Below are 25,890 nucleotides of genomic sequence, written 5' to 3'. Positions count from 1 at the left end.
CAGTGAAAATGTACTGAGTTACCAAGGATGTGATGGGTCATGTGCTAAGAAGTGGAGATACAAAGATGAACAAAATTCAAGTCCTTCCTTTAAGAAATTTGTTAGCTTCTTAGTTTCTGTATAATGATGGAATTAAGCAAGTAAATAAATACTACCAATAAGGTGTGGTAAGTGCTTTTCAGGGACCTAACAAGAAAGAATAGTAACATACAAGAAATGGCGGCATGAGGAGTATGATCATGTCTCACAGAAGAGAGTTTATTTTAGCTGTTACTTGGAAGAATGAGAATTACATCACTAAACAATGGGAAAAATTATTCTGCGAATTGAAATCAACATATGTAAAGGGACAGAGATAATTAAGGCGTAGACCTCTTTGGAAAATGCAGTGAATTAGGTATTTAGGAGAGATAGGTAGGCAGGCAATGTGATGGTGAGGCATTTGGACTTTTCCTGCACTTAACTGGGAATTACTGGGGGATATTAAGTAGACGAGGTCCATGATCTGGTAGGGTCATTTTAGAAAGGTTACTCTGGCTGTGGCTAGAGAACAGATTAAAGAAGTGAGAGACTGCAGACAGAAGAAGTAGTTAGAAATCCATCACAAAAAAGTCAGACAAGAAACGAGAACCTAAAGTATTGACATCCAGAGGGTTTTGTGACTTACTATATGTGGGTGAGGAGGAAGAGAGAAGTTTCCAGCACATTTTTGCCCTGGGCAAGTAGATAAGTAACAGCCCTATAAACCAGAATAGGGCTTACAGGAGGAGGTGCATATTTTGGTGAGAGGATGTGGAGGGAAGATAAGATGATCATTTTGGGAGAGCGAATCATGCACATGGAGACCTGCCTTTGAAACAGAACTCCAACAAGTTCGGAGCTGAAAATACAGAATTGGGAGCCATACAGAAAGATGTAGTGGTGGTGGAAACTGTGGGCAGTGCTGAGAATGCCCAGGTAAGTGGTGACTGAGAAAGAGAAATCTGACAAGGAGAAAGAGAAAGCATCTAGAGATGGAGAAGGAAAATTAGATGAATGAGGTATCTCTGAAACAAAAATAAAAAGGAAATTAAGGAAAAAATAAAAATAAAACAGAAGTGGTTGGTCTTGAAGCTACAGAGAAGCCTTATAAGGTAAGAAAAGGTGCATGAGTGTGTGTCTGTGTGTGAGGGAGTGGGGTGGTGGGTGGAGGAAGAGAGGGGAAAAGAAGTGGCAACTATGAGCTTCCTGATGATCTAATTAAAGCAGATGGATTGGTGAACACAAAAGGCAAATTGCCAAGAACTGAGAATTGAAGAGGAGGTGAAGAAGTGACGGTGGTGGGCAGAGGGACACAATAAGACTCAGAGCTAGGGTTGAAGGAGGATATTTTATTTATGAAGAGGTGGAAGAAGCTAGAGTCTTTTAAAAGATGAGCCTAAAGATTCAGTTGAGAAGAAGACGGTGATGATATAAGAGAAGAAATAAGACGACTAAGTTCTCTGAGGAATTACAAGAAAAATGATATTCCAAATACGGAGAGGAAACTTCCACCCCCACTTTGCCAGGTTTGAGAGCAGATAAGTTTGAAGCGGTAAAGCAGCAAATGGATGGAGTCTCTGCCTGAATGCATCTACTCTGTAAGTGGCAGCAAAGTCATGGTATTGGTAATACTGAGAAAAAATGAGAGAGATGGAATAGTAAGCCCAGGGAAAGTGGAAAAGATTGAAGTATGCAATATTCCAAACGGGAAAAAAGCAGAGTGAAGAAACAAAGATTTTCCAGCACTGCTTTTATGCTATATTTATACGCCGGAGTGTGGAGGTAGAAGAGACAAATTGAAAAGGCAAAACAGAGGAAGATAATTGATGAAGCCTAGAGAAGGTGATCAGCTTTGCATAGGGGGAGTATATATAACCCTTTTCTCTGATATGGGAAGGAAGAAAGTGAGAGATTCTGAGCTTCAGTCATGCACTTAATAAATAATCTCTCAAGTGTCTGACGGACAAGGTGGAGAAATTTGGACTGGATGCAGAAGCAATTCAGTAGACAAATACCTAGTTGAATCAATGCTGATTAACGGTTTCATGCTTGTGTGGAAGGAGAATTCTATTTGTATGGCCAAGGATTCTGTCCTTGGCCCTGTCCTATCAGGCATTTTTTTTTTTCAATCCAGTGCCTTGGATAGAGATATATAAAGCTTGCTCATCAAATGTGTGGATGACATGAAGCCAGAAGGGATAGAGATGACAGAAATGTGGGATGACAGAATTAGGATCTGAAGAGTTATTGACAGAGTGAAATGATTGGTTGAATCCAACAAGACGAAAATAAAGAAGAATACATATATAATATTTTACCCAGATGACAAAATGAAACAAAAATGAACAATAGAACTAGATGACTTCAGGAAGGTGGAGAGGGTTCTTAGTTCAGCAGGGTCACGTATGAATAAAGGTTTCAAAATTTTAGTTTTAGCAAAAAGTGGTATGCTAGATATGGTATATGAGTTTTTGCAAACTAATTGTTAGGCTTTCAGGAATTTTACAAGTCAGTTGTTAAACACAGCTATTATTAAAAATTAAGCTATATAAACTTAAAATTAAATAAATTATATTAAAAACAAAGGTAATAAATACTGAAAACATCCTTTCCTATTTTTTTTATCTTTTACTATTATCTATGCTCTTGAGATTATTTATGTCTATTGCATCTATTCGGTGGAAACATCATATAGTGGTGTTTTGCTGTGCATCTTTTCCAAGCTCTGTATTCAGTGATACCACATTTGCAGCTTGAAAAGGGCCACGGTGGGAGTATTTACATCCTGGAAATTGGCAAATACTGCAAATCATGTCTCCCCCTCTTCCCTTCCCCCCAGCCCCTGGAGAGCCAGTTGTTAATCCTTTACCAGAATACCACCGAATATACTCACAATTATTGGTAGGCGGTGGGACACACACACACACACACATGCAGGGCTCTTACAGTTCTGTGATGTATTAATTGATAGTTAACATCTAAAATCATGGCAGTGATTTACTCCTTTACTCACCTCAAGTATAACTATGAGTTAAGGATGCTACATTTTAAGGAATTGTAGTGTGTTGAAAGGAGATGGGAGAGTTACCAGAATGAAAGGGCTCAAAATCTCATTAAATGAAGAAGACCTCAAGAGATGCTCAGTATGCAGAAGACTCAGGGAGGATGGATGAGTCGTATTCAAACACTTGCTGAAATAATACGTGAAAGAGATGTTATTCTTGGTGTTCCCAAGGCATACAAACAAGACTAAAAGAGGTGGGTCTTACAGGGAGACAAGTGTCAGTTTCTATAGGAAAGAATATCCCAACAGTTCTCAAAAGTTAAAAATGAAAAGCTTTGGAAGTATACTTTTCTTCAAGCACCGGATGTTTTAACATTTGGTAACATGAAAGGAGGAGCTGGGCCAGATGACCTTATAGGTGTCATCCAACCTCCTAGAATCTTTGAAGTTCAGGGGCATGCCATGCAAATGACTGAAGGCATGCAGAGCCCAATTTCTGTGAAGCTGATCATTTGAAGACTTATTAAGAGGGAGCTCATATCCTCATTGTCCTTCAGACCATTAAGCACATCCACACTAATGAAGGCCCAGAAGATGATAATTTGCCAACGTAAGGGAAAAAATCTCCTAATATAATAGATATTAGGAATGAGACTGACAAAACCTTAATGAGAGACTCCCTCAACTTAAAAAAAGTAAACAGAACTTTGGAATCATTAGTTAGTGGCAGGGAGATAGACAAGACGACATTTTTGAGCTCCAATATCAATAATTCTAAGTTTTCAATGCTGTGTGGTCTGAAGAAATGGACAAAAAATATATAAAATATATAAACTAAATGTATAAGCCATTTATAAGATATAATATCACCTTCTAGTGTTCAACATTTATGTGTGGATTAGAGAGATACTGGTGTGGTCTGAAGCATAGTGCAGTTGTCAGTAGCTTGGGAGAATTATTACATGCTAATTTTGTCTAGGAAATTCAGAGGGTACTTTAATCATTAAAGAATCTTGAGAGGCCTGAATGGCGGAATTTTTTATTGGGTTTTAGAGAAATTTGAGATTTTGAGATGAAGGAAGGAATAGAGAACTTGGAAATAGAAAACTGAGTGATTAGCACAGGAATTTTGGAAGATCTTACAGGTACTAGAAGGGATTTAAAGGAAGATCAAATAAAGATTACTGGGAACATATATCCTAGAGCCTTAAGGGCAGAGAATGGGGAAGTCTGTTTAAGAAAATTCTATGCACAAGCACATTATACACTCCAGGTGTGTTTTAGATGGGTTCACTGTGAAGAATTTTAACGTAAAGAGTAGACTTGGATTTCAGTCAGAATAAGACCAAGGCTATTATGCAATAAAGCTCAGTTCTGGACTTGACAGAATCATGGTGGAGTGGAGAAAGGGAACAAGGGGAAAAATAACACAGAAGATTATATTACAGAATGAACTGCCCTCTTTAAATGAGGGTTGAAATCAATAATGTTTAAGTGAAATCTATCAATGCTTCAAGCCAACATGAGCAAATTAAATAACATGGAGCTGTATATCTGAAATTTCTTTTACTATCCAACTATAAATTGTATAATATATGAAACCTGCCAACACTGCCCCAGTCTAGAGGAAATAGGGCATTTTAGAAAGAGGTATCATAAAGTATGGTAGTAAAAGAGGTAGAAGAAGACATGGGAGAAGATAAAAGGTGATGAGGTTAGGGATACAATCTTTGCAGGACACCTCCCTGATTCCCCATGTGGTGGCAGTTAGCATTTAATGGAACCCAAACAGGGAGCATCATGTTTGGAGCCCACAGGAAAGGCTGCATTTTGTTGTTTCTCCAAGCCATGTGCATTCCAGAAGGAAGTGTAGACTAGAACATATTCATATGAGTGGAATTGGTGAGAAATGCAGTCATGTCTGTGTAGAACAACATAACGATTGCAGATTGAAACAATTGGGCATCCTGAAAATCAATTTTTGAAATTCAGTTCAAACAGCTTCCCTCTCTCCGTTTTTCCCTTTTTCTCTCCTTTTTACCCATCTTCTCTCCCCTTCTCCCACCTTTCTATTCTTCCTTAACAATTATTTATTCAAGACTTGTGGCTCTGTACTCAACACTAGAAACAAGAAGCAAATTTACAAAGAAGCTAATTTGGCTTAACCTTCCAGGCTCCTCACTTGCATGGACCACGTGCCACATGTTTGTGCATTTGTATAAAATTTGAAACAGTAAGATATTTTAATAGCAACCCATTAAGACTGCTGTCTCTTTCCACTCAAACTTCCCATCCTCAAGACTTCCCTTCATGTCAGGTTTTGTTGAATGGCTGTGGGCAGTTTGGGGAACCATGTAAGAAAAGGTTGTATTGGTGTTACATTAAGATTAAGTTTAATGGGATATAGTTATATTGCTCCTAGGGGCTTTTATGTAGAGCTAGTTACTGCTAGCCATCCATGGCTTCAAGGAACACAGTGTGCCAAATTACTGGGCATGGAACCTAAAGTGCAGGACCAGAGGTTGAATGCCAATATAAACATCACCTGGCCTGCATCACGTGGCAACTGAGTCATGTGATAAAGATGAGAAAGACGGTTTGAAATGTACGAAGCCAGCGTCTAGTCTGTAGGAAATTCTTCCAATCATCAAAATTTTAAGTGGGAGATTCAGCTCTTACCAAAACCTGACCAAAACTGAAGTTCTTTTCTGTCAGGAATAAATTCGATAATGCCACATAATTCAATTATAAATGTAGAACACATATTTTTCTCTTTCCATAGCAATTCATCTAACTAGAATTTCTCAGAATTCCTGTGCTTTTGTCTTACTGCTAGTGCCCGACGCTGAAAATACATCTGTATGTGAAGTCTCACGTTTTAAGCCTCCCAACTATCAATAATAAAAGCAAATCCAACTAACGGTGTCACAGGAAAGATTAGATGATCTTTCCATTCTCCTTTAGAATATTATGTTGCAAAGTCCTTGTTATACAGAGATGATCAAAGAACAGGTAGCCAAAAAGAGCAGGAATAATGAGATGTGTCAGGCAGTTATTTTAAAACATTACACTTATTTTTCTGAATTTCGTGACATTTGTGGTATATATCAAATTTTTAAATATATAACTTGTGATTTCTTATTCCCCAAAATATCTACTTTTATACACTGATACAACTTTTTTCTTAAAGAAGACCCCCCACCAAATCATATAAGTTTTAGGTCCCATAGAACCCATATATGCCCCTGCTGGAAACATCAGAAACAAAAAAACTAAGACATAGTGCTTGCCATCCAGAAATATGCATTCCAGGGAGAAAATAGATTGGTAAACAAACTGTTACAACACTTTGAGGGGAATAGAAAAGAGAGGTGTGAAAAGTTCTCTGGTTCCTTCAATTACCAAATTAAATGAAATGCTCTAATTTCAGCCTCTGATGGTATGTTGGTGGTAGAGGTTTGTATAATCTGATGGAATTTTTCACATTAGCTGCTTAAAACACTCGGTAAACTGCTGAGTTGGATTTGTTCATACAGGCCATCTCAAACTTCTTTGAGAGCTGCATAGCTACTGAGTCTTAGATTATGGGCCACAGGCCTTTCACTTCTTCCTGTGCCACCAGCACATGGTTCCCTCCCTGAGATTTCCTTGTTCTGGGATATTGGCTGCTCAGAGATTCAGATCACCTCCTGGTATGCTGGAAGGAGAAACTCTGAGAGGAGTTGCGTCAAGTCTGGAAAGATGGACAGAGATTTAGAGAGTCCTCAAAATCATCCAGGTCCTGGCTTCAGACTCTTGTCTGCCTGTGGGAAGCAGGATGAATTCTGGCAGTGAGGCTGTACTGAAATGCTATCAGCCTAATTAATATGATGACATCATATCATAGGGGCTTGCCTTTCCCTGGAACCAGATGCAGCCATGTCTGCCTGGGAGACTTTGGCAGGCTCAGACAACTTCCGAGTCTGCTTTCTTACAATCTGATCCTGCTTTGCGTTTGAACTTTTCAGTGCTTCCATGAAACGAACAGTTTCAAAACTGATCTGTCACCTCCCCCACAATACCAGGTCTTTTCCTGGACCTCCTCACATCTGAGTTTTATATTCTTATTTTCCAGGCTTCCCAGGTGCAATCTCCAAACCGCTTTTAGTTCTTCCATTTTTCTCTTCCTGCTAGATATTCTTCTGTGCAGTCAATGAGACAGAATATGTAAAACAGAAAATATGTGATACCTGGAACGTACTAGGCACGCAGCAAGTAACAGTTCTCTTTCTCTTCCATCTTCTCTTCTTGATCTAGGCATTAGAGCAATTCCATGTTCCTCACTGCACCCTTAGGATCCTTCTCTCCATTCCATACTATACACCATCACCATAGGCATTTTCTAAAGCATTTCCACTCACAAACCTTATGTCTAAGTCCCCTGCAGTGGGTTGACTTGTGTTCCTCAAAAAGCCGTATCCAAGTCCTAACACCTAGTACCTGTGAATATAACCCTACTTGGAAAAAAGGTTTTTGCAGATATGATTAAGTTAAGAATTTGGAGATGAAATCATCCTGGATTTAGAGCAGACTCTGGGTTCACCAAGTTTCTTTATAAGAAGAGGGAAGACCACATGGAGATGGAAGCAGAGATTGGAGTGATGCATCTTCAGCCCAAGGAATGGTAAGGATTACCCACAGAAACCAGAAGCTCAGAGAAGGATATGGAATGGATTCTCCTACTGTAGAGCCTCCAGAAGGAACTAATCCTGCCAGCACTTTGAATTGGGACTTCCAGAAACGTGAGAGAATACATTTCTAGTGTTTTAAGCCCCTAGATTTGTGGAAATTTGTCGTGGCAGCCCTAGGACATGAATACACCCTCTTCACCTGACCCTTAAGCTCCTTCCTCATCTGGGTGTAGCCTCCCCTTCCAAGGTTCCTTCGTAATACTCTCCTTTACAGCTTCCCCTATTCTGCATATCCACAGCCCCTCGATGGTGTGGTGATTATTCATGCATTTTGCCTTTTCTAACGTGATCCCTTTCCCTTCTCTAAAACTCATTGTGCCTTTTCTCCTTGTTCAAGTCCCAATCATGAAATGAAAGACCCACCCTAGTCCACAGTAATTTCTTTCCTATTCTGAATTCTTACACACATTTGACATTGAACCCTGTTTCATTCAAACAGCATTTGTTTTGCTTTTCACATATGTGTGTATCTCCTTGAGGGCAGGATGTTTTTGCAACATAGAGAATGTTGAATATATGAATAAAGCCAGGAAATACTGATGGGGAATGCACATTTTATGGACTGAATTGTGTCCCATTAAAAGTTGTATGGTGAAGCCCTAACCTCCAGGACCTCAGAACGTGATTGTGTTTGGAGCTAGGACCTTTAAAAAGATAATCAAGGTTAAACGAAGTCTTATGGTGGGGCTCAATTCCAACTGGACTAATGTTCTTTAATAAGAGGAAATTTGGATGCAGAGACACCAAAGGTACATGTGCACAGAGGGACCACCACATGAGGAGGCAATGAGAGGGTGGCCGTCTGTAAGCTGAGGAGAGAGGGCTGGAATACCTCCTTCCCTTATGGTCCTCAGAGGACACCAGCCCTGCCAGCACCTTAATCTTGGTCTTCTAGCCTCCAGAACTATGAGAAAATAAATTTCTGTTGTTTAAGCCATGCAGTCTGTGGCATTTTGTTATGGCGGCCCAGCACACTAATACAGCAGGTAAAAGGCTAAGACTAAAAGTTAAAAAAATAAACTCCTAGGAGGAGGAGGAAAAAGACGAATATATTTTCTTCCTGGGTTGATGACATTTTCCTCTCAAGCATCAGTCATAAATTCGCAGACTATTGACAGAGCCCTTAGTAAAACCCAGTGACTTCTGGCTTTATTATGAAAAACAGTATCACTTTAGTATGAAGCTCAAAGAGATCTAAGAATGGAACTGGGACCTGGCCTCCACCACTCTTCACCTTCTTCTAGAACGATGTATTGCCTAACCTATAGTCAAGAAGTTTCCTGATAGTCTTAAGATTTAATCTGTTAATCTAAAATTATATAAGGTTCTATGATGGGGCTTAAGCTTAGGCATTTTCTGGGATTGACTATAAGGGTATATGGATTAGTGGATCCATTGAATAGTTGGCTGATGGGGATCAGGACAACATTGGTTATTTTATTTATTTTTATTACATATATATTTTTTGCCAATATCACATCAGTGTATACTTTTCTCTTCCTCATTCCTTTGCCATCCCATAATATCCATTGCTTAGAGAAAAAAAATGTATTGGAATAGATTCCATATTATTCAAATTAAATTTGGAAACTTGAGCTCCCTTCTGGGAAGTAATATTTAGAGGCTCATTGACAGAATGTAGTCTATCCAGAGGAAGGCATCGAAAATGGTAAGGACTCTAAATACTGAGGCACTTGAGGGTGGTTGAAGTAGCTGATATTTGGTCAGAAATATATAGAGGGCTTGCTACTGGATGAGGACATCAGCCTCTTCTTCATGGCTCTTGAGGTAAGAGCTGGACCTAATAGGTGGATCTTTCAGAATGCTGATTTCATCTCAACACAAAAACCTTCACTACATATTCTAATCTGCTAAGGACCAGAAGTAATGAGGTGAGAGGCCCATCGAGTAGCAATGTATTTTAGTGGTTAAAAGGGTTTCGGAGTAGTAGCTTTACCTCTTATTAGCTGTGCAACCTAGTCTGGGTACTTAATTCACTTACTTTGGTATCTCCATCAAAATGGGGTTAATGATTGCACCTACCTCATTTTGAGGATTAGATGAAATAATGCATGTGAACTGCTGAGGAAACTGATGCTAAGCGGGGTGGTTTAATATATTTAGTCACAAAGTTCATCCAGGCCTACACATGGTTTTGAGCTCTCGACTCTGATTTCATTACGCCACATTGTTTCCAAGTTTCTTTCCAATAAATAAAAGGATAAGGAAGATATAAATTGGAGAGCTGAGGGAGTGCATTGAAAGGGAAAAGAATTGGCCCTTTTCTATGGCCAACAATGTTGTCTTAAGTTAGGCCACATAGTTGATGACATGATCTTTTCTAGGAGTCTATTTAAACACTAAAAGAAGGAATTTCTTCTCCCTTGCCCCGAGTCCTCACCTCCTCTGCAGCCTCCCATTATCACTCTCCAGCTCCTACCAGGCTAGGTAGGGTGATCCTAAACCACAACCGGAATGCCTCTGATGAAACCATTTCTCACCTATTCTTTGCTCTCTCCTATTACCTAAATACACAGAAACCTGTTTGTGAAAGCTTGGCTCTTACTGGGCTCATTACAACATTAAAAAAAGATTAAATCAGAACCTAATTCTGTTTTTTTTATCATTAAATATGAAAACAAGCAAACTGAGAGGAGAAAAAGACCAAGTAAAGCTGGATCTGAGGTAAGTCATGCTCAGGAAGACCTCTGGGGGTAGTTTATAACAATTACCCCCTGGGTATCTCTCTGAGATAGTCCATTCTGAGATGGGTGTACCTTGAATGTTGTGATCCTGATATTACGTATAATAATAAGCTGTCTGGTTGACACCTATTGATTAGGCTCATGTGTAGCAGGAACTAGAAACAATATGAGCTGTTTAATTAGGGATGCTTGTCATCACTAATGAACAACAAGAAATAGTTTGAAAAGTTCTTTAACATACTCACTTGAAAACGTCACCAAAATTTCTGAAAAGTACAGTCTCTAAGGTAGAGCTACTATGCATTGAGAATGGCTGTGTTGTGCTTTGCATAGATTATAATATTTTATCCTCACATATTGGCAAGGTTGGCATTATTATTCCTATTTTACAGATTAGAAAATTGGGTGCAGAGAGGTTCAGTAACAGCCCCAAGATCGCACAGTACTATATATCTAAAAATTGTGTTATATACACTTTTTTTAAAGTCACCTTTTCCTCCACCCAAATTATGAAAGACCATAGAATGAATTGAAGAAGTAGACTTCATGATATATCTTTTCTTCTCCCAGTAGATGAATTTACTTTTATTCTTCTTGCCCAAGCTGTAATATATCATTTTGGGCCGCATTAATATTACATAGACTTATTATTCCAATGTGCTCAGCTTTTTCAGTAAAATTATAAGAAACCCCAATTTTCAAACAGGTGTATGTGCACTAAGAAAAAAACTACCATTTGATTTTAGATATGGATGCTAATTCCTAAACGTTAGTTATTATTTCTGAACTTGAGTGTTTAGAATGTTTAAAGTACAATATAGTCACGTGGATTTTTCGAGGATATTGGAGCATATGTAAGATATATTTGTGCATGTCTAGGCTTATATGTGTGTATTTATTTTAGATTACATATATGAATACTGAGTACAGTATATATACAGTGTATGATATTTTTATGTTACTTCATTTTTTGAGAGAACTTAACCCTCACAATTATGAGCTGTGCATACAATCTAAATAGCAAATATACTGTATAGGTCTGACTACTCATTCAGAATAGCTGTTCTTTGCTTTTATGATATTGGGAAGAGAGAAGAGTTGGTAAAGAAATACAAGCACTCCTCAATCCCCTCTTCACTAAAACACATTCCATCCAATCTCCTGAACAGGCTGGAATATCCTTCTCTGCCCCCACCCCACCACCCACTCAATGCAGTGGGAAAGACGGTGGGTAATTGGGTCCAGATTGGAGATGTTTAAATATTCATGAGGCTGGCAGGGGACTGGGAGGGGGGACTGGAAGGGGGGGACTGTCTAGAATGGGGGTGGGGGCTGGGGGAAGTGATTAGTCATTGAAAGCTAGTGAACAATTCTGAGAAAGAGATCGAGAGACAGGGGAGAAAGAGACAGACAGACAGAGAGTGGGTCGTGGGGAGAGAAAAGAGGGGAAGAGAGAGAAGAGGAGAGAGGATAAAGTGAGAGCCAGAGAGAGAGAGAGAGAGAGAGAGAGAGAGAGAGAGCATGTGCGATGAGCAATAGCTGTGGACCTTACAGTTGCTGCTAACTGCCCTGGTGTGTGTGAGGGAGAGAGAGAGAGGGAGGGAGGGAGAGAGAGAGAGCGCGCTAGCGCGAGAGAGCGAGTGAGCAAGCGAGCAGAAAAGAGGTGGAGAGGGGGGGAAAAGAAAGAGAGAGGAGGAAAGGAGAGAAGGCAGGAAGAAGGCAAGGGACGATACAACCATGCTGTGCTGTATGAGAAGAACCAAACAGGTAGAGCTAAAGATTTTTACTTCTTGCTGCTGTGAAATTACCAGAGTACAATATTTCCCTGTAAAGACAGAAAAAAAAAAAATATTTTAACTGCTTCTTGCTCTGGCCATGGTGCTCGCATTTCCTTAGCATATGGTGACTGATGGTTGCATCCCAGCTTTTATTCTAGTCTGTCTTTCATGCTCTGGTTTGGGAATGCTGCTACTAATTAGGATGAGGTTAGAATAAATTTTCCTGTTTGGCTAGAAATAAGATTTCTTTTGGCTATTCGTGAATGTTCAGGGTTTTAAGTCTCTGGTTTTGCGGGTGTGGATATAGAAAGGAGTGTGGGGAAAAGATGTGGGCTCTACCTACCACATGGGAAGGCGATTCTTTATATTATTTGCAAAAAGCGAGGTTAAAGGAATGATATTCAGTAATGAGTATTGCTTGTTCTGTCTACAATTTTCTCACATGTGCTGAGGAAGAAGCCTTATTTCGTACATGCATGCGCTTCACATGGGCGCAGGTATTAATGGAAAAAAACGTGAAGGTTTTATTCACTTATTTATTTATTTTTCAAGGAATGAATGAAATTGTGATTTGGGAGATGTTTTTTAAAAAAGAGAATCTAAAGACAACTGAGGCTGGGGGAGAAATTGGCCGTGTGGAAGGCGAAAATCCCCTGCCCAAGATCAGTAGCCGATTGTGCACCAGCTGGTCGGAGGAGAGGGTGGACCACGCCCCTAGGAGCTTTGAGCTCCGATGGGATGAGAAAGACGAGCGGAGTGTTACCTGTTGGAAATCGGGTCTTTTCTCTTCTCCTCTTCCCTTGCGTCTTTCCTGGGATTGTCAGTGGCCAAGACAGGCTACATTCTGGGTAATAAGCATGGTGACTCATTTTCATCAGGAAGAGGGATACATACAAAATTAGCAAGAATCCGAGTCCCCTCCTGCCCTCCCTCCCCCACTGCCCAGGTTTGTCTTCCATTTCAAATTGCTCACTTATTTCTTGAAAGGCATTTTGGAAACTTGATTGGAGCGAGGGAGGGAAGGAATGACAAGCAAGCACGGTATTCCGCAGCAACCGACAGTGCCGCGGCGTTCTCCAAATGAAGCTTTCCAACGTTGACTGGAACACGTTCCAGTGATTTGGGTGAAGGTTAAGGAGAAAAACGGGTGTGGGCTATGGGTGAGTGTGTGCTTGTGCGTGTGTGTGTCTGCGTGCCTGTGGGAGGGGAGGCAATCTTGGTCAAAAGAGCCCTTTGCAGATTGATTGCCTTAGGGGTGGAGTGCAAGAGAGAGAATTTGGGCATTATTCCTGTGCAGGTATTGGATACTGGGCAATTTGTAAGACACTCGCTGAATCCAAAGTGGGTGGAGGAGGAATGGAAACAGCCTGCCAGCTTTGCACATTTAGCCAGCGCCCTGGAAGGAGGGGTGGGGAGTGAGGATAAAGGAGGAGGATGAGGAAGGGGAAGGGAGATAGAAGCAGAGTATCAGAGCAGTAGGTGGAGAGAGCAGAGAGGCATAAAAATAAATAAATAAATAAATAAATAAGGAGCAGCCACCTGGGGTTGAGTGTGTGGTTTGTGTAGGGGTGTTTGGGGAAGAGCGTTAGAGTCTTACATGCGGCACTTCCCTAAACTGCTCTATGGGTCCAGAGATTGATGCTTCCGTTGGCTCGTTTTTCAAACCAGGACGTTTCCTCTCCTTGTCTTCCTTCATTCTAATACATAAATGCAATAGATACAGGTGGCTGGGTTAAGTACACTGTCAAGGAAATGTCCTGAGGTTGCCCCACTGGTGAGCTGGAGGAATAAAATTTAGGAAGGCGGAGTCCTAAGAAAGCCAATACTATTCATTAAAAAACCTTTAATTTGGGGGAAAAAAAATATGCTGGTGTACAACTTTTGCCACCTTATGTGTACACATACATGTGTACACATACGCCCTTCAACAAAGGAAACCAAATATGATTTTTAGAAAAGGAAGTGAGGCTAAAGGAATTCCCTTCCCCAAAAGAGGACAGCTGCCTTCACTTGGGTCCGATCTCACTGACAGCCCCAAGTCTTCACTGGGATGTGTGCAAAGTGATGAAGCTGAAATTGTGTGTTTAGGGAGTTGTAGAAATTCACATGTAAATGTGTATAGCATCTGCATACTTCATGTACAACAGTCATGCATGTACTCTGTACGGTTTCCACATGCCTGCATGTATTTTTTAGCATAATTTATATTCAGGAGAGAAAATTGTCCTATTTTGCCCATGTATTTTATACATGTGTACTTCTGTGTGAAATTATCATGTCCCCTATTAACCACTGTTGTGTATCATTCACATAAGTCAGTATTTAGGATACCATTAAATCAGACTGAAGGAAATGGTGTATTCAGGGCGTGGGCTCCACACTACACTGACTGGCATTTATATAGCATGAGAACTTAGGTCTCACACAGGATTCCCGCTTGTGGATGAAATGATCCTATACCATTCATGGCAGAATCCGATTGTGTTTATCCTTCTTCTGCCATCTATTCTTCATCCTAGTCCTTAACAGGGAATAAAACAAGGGCAAAAAGCTGCAAAGGTTTAAACTCTGCCACACCCATGAAATCCAGCAGAAATGTGGGAGGGGGCTGGAGGGACTGCACTTCCTTACTCTTCCACTTGAGCTGCATAAAGAAGCAATCCTAGATTTCTGAGTTGTAATACATTGCCAACGGGTGAGAAGAAAGCATAAATGATCTTTAGTAACCATTAATTGCCACTATAGATTATTATGGCAGGAAGAAGAGAATGGGAGTGGGATGGAGATGAGAAGATGGTAAAGGAGTGGGCAAAGGGGGAGGAAAATAAAAGAATCCCTGAGATTTTATTGGCTTATAATTTTCAAATATCTTGGGGCTAACTTTAAATAGCTTAATTACCATGCGTATTGCAGATGATGAAAAACTTGCAAGATGTGATCTGTGTCCACAAAGCAAGAAAACTGTGAGATGTTTCCTTTGTTTAAAAATAACGACTTTAATTTATAATGGAAGTGTAAAGAATACCAACACAAGCAAGTGGCCCCTCTGCCCCCCACTCCTCAACCCCACCAACATCTGCCGTTTTCCCCCATACGACAAATAATTCTTATCTCAGAGCGTGATCTGCGGTTTAGAATTCCCACCTCGCTGCGCCTTTCCTTTGCAGTGTTGGAAAGGTATGGAAGGATGCCGCCTTGCTGCTTGGTGCAGACGATTCCTCCTAGTGATAAATTGGATTCCTCCTAAATCTCACAAAGCCACACCCAGTGTCACCCAGGGACTAAGTGAATTAATTAAATGGAGACATTCTACTTAATATAATTGAAATTGTTCATTTTTTTATGGTGATTTCTACCACACATTTCCAAATTTAAACAGAATGAAGGAATCATTTAAAGGGCTTTTCTTTTTCTCCCACATTATTGGGATTTGCAGAGAACCTTAGAAAATTCATGGTGAACCTAGAAAGGTGTTCATTTCTGGTGACTCCTTCTACCAATGCCAGGGCACATACATAATGAACCCTGTTCCCTCATGCTAACAGTCGGTAACTCTGGTCCCCCGCCTCACCATCTATGCTGAGGCAACTGGGATAAGAAAATGTAGGGTTAATTTTCTCTCTTGCTGAGCTGGCAAAACTACAGAAACCTCCTTTCATGTTTTATGCTAAAGGGCAGTGCTCCAGTTCACTGAGAGGGAGAATGGCTTAGGGTCTCCTTTGCCTCCCTCATAGTGAAATTGTCAGTGTTATGCCTGGGGCTAATTAATCCACATACTTCAGTTTTACCTGGACCCAAAAGGAAGCGGGGGAGGTTCTTTCAGGCAATAGTAGAGCATATATATTAACCAAATGTTCCCCTCGTTCATATTGATAAAGTAAGACAAGTCTAAAATTTTTCTTTGATATTAAGGGAACATTTCAAAGGATGCACATACACAGGTCATCTTGAGAGAAGATACAGCATTTAACTAGTCACTTCCCTATTCGCTGTCATAGGGACGTTCAGGCAACCAAGCGTGTCTGCTGTCAATCAAAGAAGTGATCATAGGCAGGAATTTTCCCTTGTGAATTTCGGAAGTGTGATCAGGGTGCCTCTGCACCACTGTATTAAAGTCTTCATAGCATTCTCTGAGGTGTTGGGAAGAGCACTGTGCTGAGAGTCCTTCGGTGGTGCCACTTACTGATTCTGTGATCCTCAATGAATCACATAATCTTGGGCTTCAGTTTCCTCCTGTAGGATGGAGACTAAAAGACAAACAAACAAAAACCCCACCCTGCTGACCCTAAATGGTTCTTGCAGGGATTAAACAAAATTGATGTGAAAACGAAGATCAACGCAATGTAAGAAAATTTTCTCTCCAAGTTTTGCAGTGCGAGGCTTGGCTTAGAATTGCCAGTTTTTCAGGAGTGTCGAGTGCCTACCGTGCTGCCTTTTTCTGTTAGAGAGTAGTTCCTTCTGGTCGTAAGTGATTTCCATCTCTTCATCACTCCTCATTTACTATCCATTTACTTTAATGAGGCTTCTGTTCCCATAATTCCATTGAAACATATTCTGAAAAAGACCCTACGTCCAGTGGCTCTTCAGTTTACATCTTATTTGATATCTCTTTGGTGTTTTGTAGTGTCCATGCCTCTTCCTGAAACTCTCTTCTCACTTGGCCCCCATGACAGCGGGCCTCATTCTCCTCCCTCTCAGACAGGTCCTTCTTAGTCTTCTTTGTTGGCTTCTTTTGCTCTCTTCTCCCCAGATATTAATTATCTCCAGGTTAATGATCTTGATTCATTTCTCTTTTCTAGGTAACCTCATTCATGTCGAGAGTTTTAACCACCCATGTGATTTTCAAATCTGTAGACTGGATATCTCTCCTGAGCTTCTGATCCATAGATATCTCTGTCTAGATATTTTAGAGACATCCATGTTCATTATGTTTAAAACCACACTCGTGTCTTCTGTTTTGTACCATTTAGTCTTCCTCCAAATTCCCCCCCTTATTACCATAATACCATTTACCCAGTTTCTGAGCTCTAGGAATCTGGGAGTAATCCTGAACGTAGTCTTTTCTTTCAATCCCCACATCCAGTTACTAAATCCTCTAATTCCAGTTAAAAAGATTTTAAATCCATCCTCTGCTTTTCAAGTCCACCACAAATAGCTTGGCTCAGACTTTCATTCCCTCTCATCTGGACAAAGACAATAGCTTCTTACGTGGACTCCCTCCCTCCATCTTGCTCTCTTTCAATTCTCCTTGCAAATAACACTGTACCTATCTTTACTTAACACAAATCTGGTCATATTATTTTCCTTGTTAAAATCCTCTAATGGTTCCCTGTTAGCTGTAAGCTACAATACCAACTCCTCAGCATGGAGACATGATCCAGTCTTGCCTGCCTTTCCAGGGCCATCCTCAAACACCTGCTCCTTTCATTTTATGACACCACATCAGTATTTCAGGCCTTGGTGCCCTTGCTCATATTGTACTCTCTGTCCACATTACACTTCCATCTCAGCATAGAAAATTACCATTTCCCCTACAAAAGTTAGCTCTTTGAAGCCATTCTTGACCTCTCTAAGTTTTTTTCCTACTTTCTTTGTGACTATGCTATATTTTGCACTATCACTATTCTATCACATGTTTCAAATATGTAGCATTTGTTTTTCACACACTAGTGTCCATACTGTCAGCTGCTTAAGGGAAAGAATAGAATCTTAATTATTTTTCTCTCTCCAGTGATTACCACAAGGTTTGGCACATAAAGTAACTGGTTTTAACAGAGGATAACCTATTTACTAAATGAATATGGAACTAGGTTTATAATCTTTCCATAATTTGTGGCATATCTGATCTATTGGTGTCGAATTTTGAAGTGGAGCTGACCATAATTGATTCGTGTTGTTGACCCACAGACACAACCACCATCAGTTTTCAATGAAAGCAGGCACTAAATGAGCCCACTTATACTGTGTTTCTCCAAACTACTATAAAACCACCACACTATCTGGAAACCTGCTTTTGATATTCTCTTACTCCACCAACCAGCACGCTAGTCCCACCCTCTGAGGTTTGCAGCATCCCAGCTTAGACACCTGGTTGCCACAGTCTTGCATCTTCTTGTCCCTTCCCTTTGGGCCCCACCTGCTTACACATGTTGCTTTGCTCCACAACTATTCCAAATAAGATTTTGACTCAATGTCTCACTTTGCTTAGTTGATTTATTTCATTGATCACACAAACTTCAAAATAATGCATGTAGTGTTGGCCTGTGCTTAGGGGCCTGTGTTCAAGAATTAATTGTGCATTCATTTGGGGTTCTTTCTTTGCCAATGAAGTATCCATGTCATAATAATCCACAAAGAGAAATCTTGCATGGAAGTAAAGGGAGTTTGAATGGTAAGTAGTCTATCAAATATCTGCTAAATGAATGAGAATCAGATCAAATTTATCTTTCTTAGGTTTGAATAGACTGAAAGGATTTGGATTCTGAAGTAGGACTATTGTGGCCAACATGGGGCAAATTGCAACCACAGCTTTCCATGAATATACTCTTTGCCAGATTTTAAGTAGTATATTTTCTCTGACTGAATTGGCAGGGCCTTGAGAAGAGTAGTAAGACAAAATGATTTATTGGTGAAGCTTGTCCCCAACTGCTAACATTGGGTAGTGTTTTCTAATCTCCATATCCTTATTCTCTGTCTTGCTCATTGTTCTCAATCTATTGCTTTGAGTATTCCTTATTTTTTTCTCCTTCCCTTAGGTCCAACTGGAGTTTTTCTGATTAACTAGTACCAGCTCATGCTAGTGTTTAGAGGATGAGGCCATGAAAGGAGAACTTTAAGAAAAAGTGTGTTTGGGGCTGGCCCAGTGGTGTAGTGGTTAAGTTCACAAGATCTGCTTTGGCTGTCTGGGGTTCACAGGTTCAGATCCCTGGTGCAGACCTACACACCACTCATCAAGCCATGCTGTGGCGGTGTCCCACATACAAAGTGAAGGAAGATTGACATAGATGTTAGCTCTGTGACAATCTCCCTCTAACAAAAATAGGAAGATTGGCAACAAATGTTACCTCAGGGCCAATCTTCCTCACCAAAAAAAGAAAAAGAAAAAGAAAAAAAGAAAAAGTGTGTCCTTTCTAACTTTCCAAATAGATATTTTAGACAAAACAGGTATTTTAAGTTATATCTGATACATAGTAGCTTCTCAATAAAAAAATATTTATTGATGGAATAAAAGTAGGAAAGGTCATGATGGACCATTGGGAAAGATGTTTTGGGCCAGAAGACCATTCCTATGGACCTGTTCAGAGCTAGTGCTGTGTAAATGCACATTCACCTCTTGGTCTGCCTCACAAGGTGGTTGTGCTCAAAGTTACGGCTCCCTCTCCTGTCTGTTCAGATCAGAATGGCACGCTTGCAGTAAGTTCAGGTTGTCGTGTGGGGGTGTGACCCTCCATATTCCCTATCCCTAATCATTTGCACATCTTATTTTCTTAGATGTTGTTTGTTTAATGTCCTATTTCATGTCTTTGTAGTGGAATAAACCCTTCCCCTGGGTTCTAGACCTGGCTCTGCCAATTGCTTGTCGTGTGACCTTGGGTAAGTAACTCAATCTTTTCTGAGCCTCCGTTTATTCATCTATGTAGTGGACACATAAAAAGAACACTCCAAATCCTGACTTGCCTTTTCAACTAGGTTGCTATGAGGCTCAAATAAAGTGATAAAAATAAAAGTGTTTCACAAACAGTGTGTTTTTCGAGTGTAAGGTATTGTTAATTAAAGAATTTCACACACTGAAACCTAAAGCATTTATGGTTCTATGCAAAGAAGTACCCTACTCTCTGTATAGAATATATAAATACCTTCCATTCCCATCCCGCCTCTCCTATTCTCTACAGAGTAAATATTCATCATGCTAATGGATGGGAGCATAGTGTAGCTTTATCATTTCCTTTGAAAACTTCAGTGACAGAATTTAAATAAGAAGATATTCAACTTCTTATGAGACCCCGAGGATCAATTCAAACGCATTAGAAATATCCACTATTTTTCTTTTTATCTTTTTCTTTTTATCTTTTCTTCACATTTAGATTTCTTCTCTTCTCCATTTGCTAAGTTGGCTGCTTCTCCTCCATCCCCATCCCCGCCCCCACCCCCACTTAACTTCCAACCTGCACTGAGATTCCCAGGCCTGCTGTGCTCACATCCATCACAAGGGCCAGTCAGGCAGGAGAGTTGAGAGGGAATGTGGGGCTGGTTGGGAGACTGAACATGGGGATGAAGCCTGATTGGGGGAAGCACACTTCGAAGATTATCACCTGAGTACCATTTCCACACAACTTCCGAGGTCCTCAGTGCATCAGGAATTAACCTGGATCAGAGGAAGCGATATACAATCCTGAATTTTTTCCAACTCAACTCTAAATGCCATAAATAATCTCCTAAGCTCTCAGGATCTCCACGAAAGACATTTCAGTTCTCTTGTGTCCCTGGTTGATTGGAATAAGTTACCAATTTAATAAGATAAAATTTATCAAATTCTCATACAAGCAATGGAATTTTACAACTCAAAGAATCAGATTTCTGAGTGGGCTGGCCTGGTGGCACAGCAGTTAAGTTCACACATTCTGCTTCTGCCCCTGGGGTTCACTGGTTCAGATCCTGGGTGTGGACCTACATATTGCTTGTCAAGCCATGCTGTGGCAGGCATCCCATATATAAAGTAGAAGAAGATGGGCACGGATGTTAGCTCTGGACCAGTCTTCCCCCAAGAAAAGAATCGGATAATATTTGAAAATATTTTTAAGTATAATAATTGTCCAAGAGATTCCATTTTTCCTAGAAGCCAAAAGTCTAACACAGAAAAATCCATATCATGCATATTTTGAAAAATAGTTTTATATAGGGGCTTAGACTAGAAAGGTACATTAACTAGAAATGTGGAAATAAGCTGGTGTCCAGAGGGAAACAATTATTTGTTTGATTATACTTATACTTTGTTAATGGTCAATATCACCTTTAGTCCTCTGTCTAGCCACCTCCGTCTCGGTCTCTGTCTCTGTCTCTCTCCACACACACACACACACACATATACATGCACATACACACACATGCACACTTCTATTATTTATGTGTCCTTTGACTCAGCACAAGTAACTGAAATCAACTTTAAGAATCTACACAGGGCTCTATTCAAAGGAAACTAGAAATCATATGCAATTAAGAAGTTGAACTTCCGGGCGCCGGCCCAGCAGCGCAGCGGTTAAGTTCGCATGTTCCACTTGGGTGGCCCAGGTTCGCCAGGTCGGATCCCAGGTGCGGACCTGGCACTGCTTGTCAAGCCATGCTGTGGTAGGCGTCCCACATATAAAGCAGAGGAAGATGGGTATGAATGTTAGCTCAGGGCCAGTCTTCCTCAGCAAAAGGAGGAGGATTGGCAGCAGATGTTAGCTCAGGGCTAATCTTCCTCAAAAAAATAAAAAACAAAAAATAATTAAAAAAATAAAAATAAAAGAAGTTGAACATCCAAGTTTATGGGAACCAGAGTAGATCTGAGAACCTCAACAGCAGAAATTCATAGGTTTTCTTTCTCAAACCTGTGTTTGAAAGACTCCATTACTAATAACCCCTGCTTCTCCGTCTCTCAATTAAAAATTCTGAATGAGAGATAGAAATGTCTATCTATATCTATAGAGAGAGAGAATATGAGAGGAAGAATGAGAATGAATGAATTTGATTGGTCCTATTTGGGTCAGCTAGTTACCAATAGGGCAATCATCTCAGACTGGAGGAAGGGCCACGTCACATGATTTAGACATAATTTCTGGAAGCTCACACTTGTGAATCTAGTGTGGGGGTAAATTGGCTGAGAAAGGGTCTCCTGCATATGTACCTGTATGTCCATAATAGGGTAGCTACCCAGATCGGGAGAGACTTACTTCAAATGTGGTGGATCACAAATTTTTCTCTTTGGTTATTTTCAATTTCGCCTATGTTGCATATTCTTATTGGTGGAGTTATCATCACTGATGTTTCTAAAAGGAAGTAGTAGCCACATAGGTAACTGATCCTATGAGCTTTTATACCTAAAAAAGAAAGATTAAGGCAAATCTACACACCTGAAGTTGATAAGTTCTGAGTTTTCACTGTCTTCCAGAAGCCACCTGTCTAAGAGGAATACTAGCTACCATATATTCTTGCTAATTTGGCATGCTGTAGTTTTGCTCTAACTTTTCCTTTTTAGTTTGTGGTGTCTCTTTTTGCAAAAGGATTGGGCAATAATGGGTGTAAAACATCTCTGTTGAATTTATATCAGAGAAATGCTACTCCTTGATATTAGTCATCTCATTTTGAATGTCCTTGAATTAATTCCAGCAATAATCATCATATTTATCTATTTTTAGCAAATTGGCACTTGCTAAAATATTGAGCTGTTGTCTCCATATGCAGCAGTTTGCTCTAAATGTAGAATTTTGGTAATTAGCCTTACACTCGTTATTTGCAATCCCAATTCCAATAACTATTCAAAAAGTGTTATTTTTAAATGAAAATTTGAAAGACCCTAATATCTTCCCATTAATGACTAAATAAAAGAGCTAGATGAGGCAAAGAAAAAATGAACAAAATGATCTCCAAAGGTTAAGCAAACTCAGGAACTGGCTGCTTTTCTAATTGGCTTCAGAACCTCTTAGTCAGCACAATTAGCCTAGGAACTAGATTCGACTAGGAGCCCTTAGAATGCAAATCCTCTTCTCACTCTTACCTTGCTTTGGTTCAGAAACCAATTTACTTGCTTGGAGCACAAGCTGAGAAGTAAAAGCTCTTCTTAATTGCCAGATGAGATCCTTTGACAGCTATTTTCAAAGGATGCATTCCACAGTTCCACTCAAACTCCAGCAGAGGCAATTGTCTCCATTTACCAAAAAAAAAAAAAAAAAAAAAAAAATCAAGGCAGAATTTCTTTAAACAGAAAATTCTCAGTTTCTAAACAATTATCTTGCACTTAGATTCCTAGGTACATGTTGTATTGAGGACAGCTTACTTCGGCTACTCAGACTCTTAAAGGCTTCTAACTGGGGAAGGAAAATAGGCATTGAGTATATTTTGGGTGGACACTGCATTTCAAAGTCCTTTCTCTTTAAATTAATGAAAAAAGTTGTATTTTATTTGAGAGATCTAAAAGAATAGTAAGACTTTATAAGCCATCTGTCGTAAACTTCCTCGATCTCATCTTCACCCAGGCATTCGGGGAATTTTTCTTCCAAAGTTATTGGATTAATAGTTCAAAAATTTCTGAGATTTTCGAAAGGAAGGGAAGAGTGATATTATCTCACTTAAAAAATTTTAGACTCTTTTTTTAGTCATATCTAACTTAGGGGTTTGATTTTTTCAAACATCTTTTTTTCTGAAGACTAAGTACCATTTGCAATCTTCCCTTAATCATTGCATCTCAAGGACTTGTTTACTTCAATGGAAGAGAAGGCAATTCTGTTTTCTCTTATGACCTGGGAAAGCTGCACTGGAGAAATCAGGTTGGTATTTAGTATTTATCTGAAGAAGTCTTTCGTGCTAATCTTCTTAATTCAGTATTCCTCATGGCCTTGATTGCCTTTGATCAAAAGACACAGGGTGATAGCTTTTGATAAGTCAGCCAGATTTGTGATTCATACTTTTGGCCGGTTAACTGGAGAGCTCTATAGAAACACGTCAACGAGACCCAGTTTCTTGCATTTTCTTTCTTCCATCTTGAACTTCATACTTTATCCCTCTGGAGTGAAACCAGTATAGAGGAGGAAATGAAAATTATAATAATTGAAAAGGGAAGAAGAATTATAAAATAGAATTAGTTTGGAATTGGGCCATAGCCCTCTAGTAAAAACTGTCAGGGGAACATTAGTGACCACAGATGGCTCAGACCTCACTTCTGAACGTCATCTGGAAGACACAATAAGCCCAAGAACAGGAGCATTCAGGAAAGGATCCAAGAAGGTCGCGTGCTAGTATACTTACGCATACTTAGTACTAAATTCAGTTTTTATCCTCACTTAGTTAGAAGAAGGTATTGATTCTTGGCTAAAAAAAGAAATGCCAATGTTGTCATCACAATATTGTCCTATTTTATGCTAGACTATATCTTTCAGTAATTAAGAGTTTTCCTGCAAGCCTCTACAATTCTCCTACATTATCACTCTAGTATCGTTGGAAACTGGTTGATTTGTATACAAACTGAAGTTTATTTTAAGTATTTCTTATCAAAACTGTTACTTTTTCTGAACTTGGTTACATTTTTGTAAAACTTCATCCATAAAGAACCAAACTATGAGAACCGTAGGAAAACCAATGGGAAAGTTAACTTTTCCATAATCCAAGATTTCCAGATATCAAAAATATTATTTTTCCTTTTATTCTTTGTTGTTACCTCAGAAAGTATCATGTTAAACTAATTATCTTCTCCCTAGATTAGACCTCTGACTCCCCTATTCTTGACAGTCTTTTGGAGATAGCAGCACATTCCCAGGTTCCCAGCTCATAACATGAAAATAACTAATTACTCTTCCTTCCCTCATGAAAGCCATACTATCAGTCAGCAAATTCTATTTGCAGTGTCTTTCACCTCTGTCCTTTGCTCCTCCTGCCAGCCTTTCTCAACCAGCGTTCTAGAAGAGAACCAAGGCCTAACACCCTCGGGCCTGAAAGTTCATAATTGTATGTAAGGAATTAACCTCTTTCCTATGCATCTAGGTTGGTACTAGTTACAAACCATCCTTGTGAGAATGGAGACAACAGTCACTCAAATGACTTTTTGTCTTCTGTGGTTCAGGTAAGAAATCCTGGATGAGAAAGGCTGGATCATCACCAAAATTCCCTGCTTTGGGCATTAGCTTTTCATGCTGCCTACTGGTTAATCTTATATTTCACTCCCCCTTTTCTTGAAATTTCTTTGGTTTTCTTTGTTTACAGGGTTAATTGTAATTTATTTACTTATGATTGGTTTTCAAGGCTCCTCAGAATCTGGTACCAATCTCCTATTCTTGCCTTACCTTTTACTGGCTCTGCCATTCACTAGGCTTGTGAATTAAACAAATTTAATCTCTCTGGGTTGTTATTTCTTTTTATATAAAGCAAAAGTATTGAACGAAGTTCTCTCTAAGGCTTTCCAACTTAAAATAACATGTTCTGTAAGAAACCTCCTCCTCTACTTTGGCATTTTGTCCCAGCCAGACTTAGCATGAATTTAAGTATTAGTTTCCATGTACTTATGTTCATATCATTCCCACTACTTGGAACGTCCCCTTTCTACCTAGCTCGATCTCACCAAACCTGAGGGCTGAATCAAAGTTACCTCATTTGCAAAGGCTTTCCTGACTGCCACAGTTCTCTGTGACTTCTTCCCTGCTTAGATCTTCAGTAGCACATACTACCTGTCCCATTTCTTTGGTATTCATTAAACAGATCCTTGCTTAATTATCCATTTGTATCTGTATGTACCTGATTTCCCCTAATTACCTTGCAAACTCTTTGAAGATAAGGTATAGAGTTCAGTGCCTGGCTCAAGAGACACATATTGATTGATATATTGATGTCTACCCTATAATAGCTCTGTATTAGACACAGGAGTGTACAAGACAAATAGAAAATTTCATAAACTCTCAGAAAGG

General features: G+C 39.7%; 1 protein-coding gene across 1 annotated transcript in view; it reads left to right on the top strand.

Moving 5' to 3' along the window:
• The first annotated feature begins 11,776 nt into the window (after positions 1-11,776).
• Positions 11,777-25,890, top strand: part of GAP43 (growth associated protein 43) — a 93,766-nt gene continuing 79,652 nt past the window's right edge. The window contains exon 1 of the mRNA XM_008523407.2: positions 11,777-12,227. Coding sequence (XP_008521629.1) covers positions 12,198-12,227 — 30 coding nt within the window. The 5' untranslated portion in view covers positions 11,777-12,197. The remainder of the gene's footprint in view (positions 12,228-25,890) is intronic.

The sequence above is a fragment of the Equus przewalskii genome, chromosome 18 (genome assembly GCF_037783145.1).
Source record: "Equus przewalskii isolate Varuska chromosome 18, EquPr2, whole genome shotgun sequence".
Taxonomy (NCBI): Eukaryota; Metazoa; Chordata; class Mammalia; order Perissodactyla; family Equidae; genus Equus; species Equus przewalskii.
This window is presented reverse-complemented; position numbering and strand designations above follow the sequence as displayed.